This window comes from Limulus polyphemus, unplaced genomic scaffold (assembly GCF_000517525.1).
Source record: "Limulus polyphemus unplaced genomic scaffold, Limulus_polyphemus-2.1.2 Scaffold30, whole genome shotgun sequence".
In the NCBI taxonomy this organism is placed as follows: domain Eukaryota; kingdom Metazoa; phylum Arthropoda; class Merostomata; order Xiphosura; family Limulidae; genus Limulus; species Limulus polyphemus.
Window position 1 is genome coordinate 191,181 of NW_013665640.1, and position 8,032 is coordinate 199,212.

At 28.7% G+C, this 8,032-nt stretch overlaps 1 protein-coding gene across 1 annotated transcript in view; it reads left to right on the forward strand.

Moving 5' to 3' along the window:
• The window catches only part of LOC106459833 (protein SCAI-like), a 50,519-nt gene extending 43,504 nt beyond the window's left edge, over positions 1-7,015 (forward strand). Inside the window, exons 12-14 of the mRNA XM_013919501.2 lie at positions 174-347; positions 1,148-1,248; positions 2,636-7,015. Of these exons, the coding sequence (XP_013774955.1) occupies positions 174-347; positions 1,148-1,248; positions 2,636-2,779 (419 nt within the window). The 3' untranslated portion in view covers positions 2,780-7,015. The remainder of the gene's footprint in view (positions 1-173; positions 348-1,147; positions 1,249-2,635) is intronic.
• The last annotated feature ends 1,017 nt before the right edge of the window (positions 7,016-8,032 follow it).

Sequence of the window (8,032 nt, forward strand, 5' to 3'; positions counted from 1 at the left end):
TGTATATATATATATACATATACACTGAGCTTTGAAATAATGTCTCATGTAAACATTTTTTAATAAATGAATTTGGTGCAATCAAATTGTATAATGCCATACTAACTACATGATGTGATAAATAATAAAAACTGAAGGAATGAATTATTAGGATTTTATTTTTTGTTTTTCAGATCAGTTGCACAAAGGAAATCTTTTCACACTTTTCCTGCATAGTCCTCTGATGGCAGTGTGTTTTATATGCAATATCACTGACATTCCCATTGCATTATGGGAAAAAGGTCAAACACAAGTTGAGAGGTTTATGGGAGAAGCAAGCAGAGTGTTGACACGATCAAGAAATCTTGGTAAATTTTCATAAGAGTAGTTTTTTTAGGAAGAGACATTGACTGTAAACAATTTCTTTTGGTAGTCCAGGCATCAAGTATAATATATATATGCATGATACAGATGTAGGTTTCTTTTTCAGAAGAGTTTACTATGGTTCAGATGCTGTAGGTAAGCCTTTTTAAATATTTTTTTAGGAAGAGACATTGACTGTAAACAATTTCTCTTGGTAGTTCAGGCATCAAGTATATATATATATATACATGCATGATACAGATGTAGGTTTCTTTTTCAGAAGAGTTTACTATGGTTCAGAGGCCATAGGTAAGCCTTTATAAATATTTTTTTTAACACAAATTTATCCCAGAAGCCTGTTTTAATCATCAGAAACCTATGGTTGAAGACTGTTTTATTGTGAACTTTTTATGGCTACCAAACATCATTTATTCGGAATTCCAGTTAAATTCAGTAAGTGCCGAACACAGGTGTTTTTTTTTCTCAGAAATATACAATTTATCTCTTGTGTACAGTTGTATAGTATTTTTTCACCAACCAGAAATGTATTTCATAACTAGATATTCATAATATAAAAATTGTATTTTCTTAAAATTCACATATCATTAAGAGTTACATTTACAAAAAATTGTACACATTTAGATTTGTGAATAAATTAGGGAATGTTGTTATTATTTATTTTTGCTTCAATTTAGATTTATAAGGATATTTTTCTCTTTTTATTTACATTAATATTAGGATGTATATTATTTGCATTTGTTTCACATTTAAGAATTGCAAAATGAAATGTTATTTTTTCACTTAGATCCTGCATATCTGCAATTTTATGGAGATGATTTTCTTCGATTATTAATGCTTCGGTTCATTTTCTGTCATGTAGTAATGAAATTGCATCGATTGTTTAGGGTAAGTTTTCAAAAACTTTGAGTGAAATTGCTTGGCTTACCACTACCCTGTAAGTTAAAGAAACTTCAGGTTTAGACAGTTATAAATAATATTACATAATATTATTACTTAGTCAAACTGAGTTTTTAGAACACAGACAAAAATTATAAGCATACTATCTGATGTTATTGTGCATTTTTGAGACAGTTCTGTTTAGTTTTCAGTTTCTTCTTTCATTTTCCTTATTGAGTTGGACTTGCGTGTTAAAAAGAAATTTCAGTGTTACAAGTAAACAGTTTTTAAAAAAATATTGAAGTTTACAGACAAAAATAAAATAAGGATGTCAGCCACGAATCTTGTTTAACTCTTACGATGTTCACAATCATAATGACTTTTACAAAAAAAAAAAAGTATTTCTAGGGTACAAGATACGTTCTCTAACATAATACATTTTATATTTAATTTGTTTAAATTCTTTCACTTGAAAGCTTAGTGTAATGTTTGACCTGAATTAAATTCAGATAGAAAACTGTGCTTCTAAAATTAGTTAATTTTGTTATACAAAACAAAGAAATAACTTTTGTGTACAAAACACAAAACAAAAAAAACAAAACACGAAAAAACATGCAGATGATCTTATGTTGTTAAGTAGTGGTGACACATGTATTGGAATAACATCTTTTAATGTAGAAATGCTTCAATCCAACAGCAGCCTAATGCTAATTCAAATGCATGTTTATTTTTAAACTGTCCACTATCCAAATATTTCTGAAAAAAATTTGTAGCTATGTAAAAAAAAACAAGTAACTTTTATTAAACATGCAACATTCCAGTTTCTCCAATCCTGCCGCTACTAAGTATTTAGATAAGTATGAGAAGTAGAGCAAAGCACCATATCTGTGTGATGAAAAAAGCTGGCATGTTATGGTTTTTAATTTTGTTATTCAGAGTAGTGTTAGTAGTCACTTCTCAAAATTAAAAGAAATAATGTAAAAAAGTCCTTGAGTCTGATAAATGTTAAAAAAATCTAAATTCGTCCAAATAATGGTGAAAAACTCACTGCCTAACTCGTATAGTGCTGACTGAAGTATAGATTGTATAATTAACAATATGAAAATTAAAGAAAAACTGAAATGTACCAATTCTTTTATTTTAGTGTCATTCGGAAGTATTCTGAAATATTTGTTGAAAACATATTAACCATGAGAGCTTGTATAGAGTGCTCTGAAAGAAGCTGCAATACTGTCTCATAATTGTTTTCATACTGTATTTTTTTTTTAGCTAATCACACTTTATGAATTTCATACCCATTTTTCTGAATTAGAAGTGAATATTGACATGATTTTGTTCAGTTGTACTATTTATGGAAGAAAAACATTAGCTTTAATAATTAATTCTCTTAATTTAGGGCCATAATGTTACTCCACGATCTCACCCACCAATTCCTGAAACAGAGGTGTTGGAACACCCAAATTTAAAACGTGCAGTTATGGATTTAGCAGCAACACTAGATGTGAGGTCCTTGTTTTTGGACATTGAAGAGGCTGACTGACATGCGGTTATGTTCACCTTGGCCTGAGGATTTATGGTTACCTCCCAGTGTTCATTTTGTGCTCATCATCCTCATCAGAAACACCTGCTGTATTGTTGTGTTGTGTAAACACTGCTTTCTGTTAGTCTAACAGGGTATGCTAATGATATACTGTGAATTGTAAGCTAATGTTACATTCCAACACCTCTTGATTTGTGAGCAAAAAGCTAAGTAAACTTTTACTTTTCAGTTTTTTCACTGTCTGTTTTACATATGACTTTTGATTTTGTTTTACTTTGAACTGTGGATTTGTAATGAATAAAAATTATTTTTACATTTTAGAGTAGGTCCTACAGACATAAAAGAAAAATTGTAGATTTTCATAATTTCAGTTAAATGATTGATTAACTTTAGCTAATAATAGTTTTTAACAACAGAAAAACAACAACATATATATATATGTAAGCACACAAATGTGGTTATATACAAATACAAAAAAAAAGTATATTTACGTAACCACACAAATGTGTGTGTGTATACAAATACAAAAAAAGTATACGTATGTAAGCACACAAATGTGTGATTATATACAAATATACAGGTTTTGCCATATGTTTATTTTCCAAAAACATTGGTTCTGGATCTTAGGTTGTTATTTTGCATATGAATAAATATTACTCTTAGTTTTGAAAAATAATATTTTAAAATTTAATATATGCATCGTTGGTTTTAGTTCAAGGGATAGGTCAGTAGCATTGTATATGGTCATTATTAGGAAGATCAAAGTGATTCTTGTAGCAACTAATGTAATTTTCTACTTGTTTTACTGTTAAACATTGCTATACAAGTTTCTTAGTATAATGACACGTAACTTTCTTTTTTAACTAGTTGTAATAAAGCTAAAAAAATGCAGATTATTATTGTTACAGACATTCTATGAAGATTTTTCATCTCTATAATTGCCCAATATAGACACTAAGAAATAAAATTCTCTAAGAGAAATATGTGGCAAAGTTTTGGCCAAAATGCTAAACATATATAATTCTCTTTCCCTTACAGCATTTTTAATAATTTTTCTTTATTACCAGATGTTATCAAGCTATTATTTCTGCATTTGTTTACTAGAAAAATGACAGTATCAGTTCAAGCAGTTCTAACTGATTATTCCATTGTATAAGCAGATTTTGATATAATTAAGTTGTTTTTGTTGTTGTGTGGATATTTTGAATATGCCAAAAGTGATTTATCTAGTCAAAAATATTTTGTTAATTTTCATTTTGATAGAAAAAAATTTTAAATGAATTAATGTTGTGTACTTGATGTTTACATTTTTGATCAAAACACTGTTTTTTAATGAACTGCATGAGAAACGATGTGTGATGTGTACATTGTGTTTGAATAATATTTTTTTTTTTTAGTTTAAATTTCAGACTCTTGTTTGAATGATAAGTTCCTGATTAGGTAGAGTTGAATTTGAGCTAGAGCTAAATGAAGTCGTGTTATAAGAAAATTTTAAGTAGATCATTTAGGAATTTAAAGCTTTTAATAGATAGACAAGCATATGTATATAATGATACATGTGTGCATTTTTCTTGTCTTGTTGATCTAGAGAAGGAATTAGTCATTCTCTCATTATTTTGGACTGAGAGAAATGAATACAGTTCAATCTTTTATTCCTTTGAGTTTAAAGCTTGCATAAAAAAGGAAAAGATTGGTCATAATATTGACCTTATTCAGGATCACTGTTTTATATAGTATTCTTTAAATGATTTGGGAATATGTGGGTGTTTATAAAGACTACTTTAAATGAGAGAAATCTAATATATTTTTGAACTAGTAAGGATTTCCATTTATCAAAGAAAATTTAATTTTTAGAAGTTTTTTTTTTTGAGCAGGTTAATTTTTTGTCAGTAGAGTTGAAACCTTGTTATTTTATTGTAAAAATTAAAAGCTATTAGTCAGAATATTCTAAAAATATAATATTTTTATTTGTTTGAAAGTATGTTTTTTAAATCAAAAAATGCTACTGATCTGTCTCGTCATATGTGTTTTTGTATTGATGAAATATTTCTGTAATCTGAGAAATTTGTTTTTATATTGTGACTCAGCAAAGGACCATTCTCAGCATTTATTTTCAGTCTTGTTAGTGATCTGTGTTGAAGTACTTGTGTTTAATATTACTTGCGAAACAAATATTTTCACATGGAACAAAAATTATTTCGAAGAGAAAGTCATTGAAGGAGGATTATATCTGGACATAATGTTGTATGAATCACATATAAATATAAGTACTTTTTTCATGAACTGTAGTGGTATTCTGAAACTCCTTTGCAATTTGAAATGTAGATTTGCAGTAGTATTTTTTACTTCTAGTAAATTATTTTTATTTCTACTATTTTCATGCTCATTTAGCAGGTTAACAGTACTAAAAATTATTTTATCTGTGATTAAAAATGTCATATATATTAGCTTGACTTCATTTTAACCCAAAATTTTAACCTGAACCAAACCCAAGTTCTGTTATTTTAATGTGAGAAGGAGGGAACCAGAAGGCTTTAGGCCTGGGTTGAACATTGTAACACAACAAAACAAAAACTTGGCTTTTATGGAGGGTGGAAAGCAAATCACAGTAAAGCTTTATCTCACCTCTTGCAAAAAAAAAAAACAAAAAAACAACAATTTTGAAAGATTTGAATACTATGACTTTAAGATTGCAGTTATCTCTTTTTGCAGTTGAAAGTGTGGTGTATGGTTTCTTATTCATTCATACTTTCAAATAGATATCCAGTATTTGGTGAAAAGCATGTGATACAAATAGCATGCATATTCTTTGACCTAGATGTACCAGGATTGTTTGGAGGTTTTGTTACATGAAGCTCATTCATATTTGACCTCTCTACAGTCTTCCTGTACTTTACTTTCAAAGCCTAGTTAGTTTCTAATGTTACACATGTTTCCATGCAGGGTGTGAATCAATGTATGTGTATATTATATATATATATATATATTAACCCTTTTCCTTTCATAGGTTGCTAATTCATTATAACTATTTTTTCTGTTTGCTATAAAATGCTAAAATTTGAATACAATGACCTTATAGTCTGTATATTTAGAAAGCAAAGTATTTTATGAAGTATATCTCAAACAGAAATAGTTAGCATTATTGAATGTAGTTTAGGAATTTTAAAATATTTGATTCATAGCATATTGCAGTAGATAGTAATTCTTATAGTGGTTTGTAAAGTACACGTACATCTATTAAAATCATCAATGACATAAAGTTTACAGTGTTTCACACTCTTCAGCACATCTTTTTTGACATTTACTATAAAAATAATTTTAGAATAGCTTAGCTTTTAGCTCTAGTCAGTCAACTTTCAGCTCTTGCCAAAGTAAAATGATAGTTACTTATTAATTTTTTTGTTTGTAAACTACTAAGTACATTTATTAGTTTTAAACTAAAAATTATATTTGCCTTTGGAGTATACAGTAAACAGTTTTTCACTATATATATTAAAAAAAATGAGAGGTTTGAGTATTTCGGGTTATTCTCTATGAATTGAAGACATGGTATAGAGGTACTGTGTATTTCTAACTGCCCAAGGGAAGAGGGGTTAACAAAATTAAAGATTGCTTATTATTTTACAAGTGGGTTTCATATAAAACATTTTAAGCATTAAATTTTTGCTGTAATCAGTATAACAAGGTGTAATATTCATTGTTAATTATACATATTCATAAGAAGGGAAAAAAAATCTTTTGTTACTGCATTTGAATAGAGGGTTAGTTTTATTTATGGGATATTTTCATGAAATTTACTACTGAAATTCTCCCTGCTATAAATAGTTCTACAGTCATGTGTAATACTGAAAGTTTGGATGTTTACCAAAAGGTTTTTTTTTTAATAATATTATTCTTATTATTCATTTTAATGTTTCTTTAAAGACAGTGTTAAAACACTTTTGTTACTTATGATTTTGAACCATGTTTTAGTTTTTTTCTGACATTTATCAGCAAACTTTACTCTTCATTCAAACCTTACTATTTGTGTATGTACAACTAAATTGGTATTGTTAGTGCTAAAGGTTTGAGTCTTGTTGTTTGACTTCATCCTTTTGTCTTGATGTGCCCTGATGTTGGCTGAGAGTCAGTACAGGTAATACTCAGACAAACCTGAAAACAAACCTATCAAACAGGTCTGTATATTTCATTCACGCTGTATACAGTGTTATCAATATTAAATCATTTTTGTCAGTATCACGTCTTTTAGTGTGCCTTTATTTCTTGTATCTTATAACAACCACACATTATATTGGGTATAACACGTATATGTTTATATTGACTTATGCGGACATTATCAATAAGTATAGAACTGATAACAACTACAAAGTCAATTATCTTTACACACATATATATATATATATGTGTGTGTGTGTGTAACCTGCCTTATCTAAGCCTAAACGATTTCATAGAATCATGAGTTATCCAATCCGTTATATTCAAATTACCACATAGCAACGTATATTTAAAAACATCCAACAAATATAAAAATACTCTAACTTATTTCATTTTACAGAGCAACTACTATGAAAAATAAAATAGCATTAGCGGTAGCAAGATTGTTCAGAAGTAAATAAATTAACACCATAATTACAAAAATTATCGTGATTGGTTTACGAAACAATAGTAGATACTTCATAAACAATTACGTTATTTCATATTGTGAACGCGCACGTTTTGCTAGAAATTACCATTGACGTTGATATACAAGTGAATCTATTAAATTATAATACTTTTGCTTAAAAGTTTAAACAGTAGGACAAAGATTTAGAACTCAATTTGTGCATTTTTTTCTACATGTGTTGCTACTGCTACACAAAATGAACAACATTGTTCAAAATTGTGAAGTGTTAAAACTTCTAGGTTTAGAACATGACTAGTCACAATATAGCAATCAACCAGAACTTTATAATACTTTAAGAAGAAAATTGTTATTTATTCTAAAAAGGGAGTAAGTTATTTTTCCAAGATAAACTTAAAGTAAATTCACATCATGCTTCTAATATTTACTAAGAGAACCTATTAATTTGCAGTGTTAAGCGAGAAGGAAGGTTATCCAGCTAGAATTTTGTATCGAAACCAAACACTTCGACCCAGGTGGTTAGAGCGCATGCCTCGTAATCAGAGCGTCGCGGGTTCGAATCTCCGTCCCACCAAACATACGCGCTCTTTCAGCCGTGGGGACGTTATGATGTGACGGTCAATCCCACTACT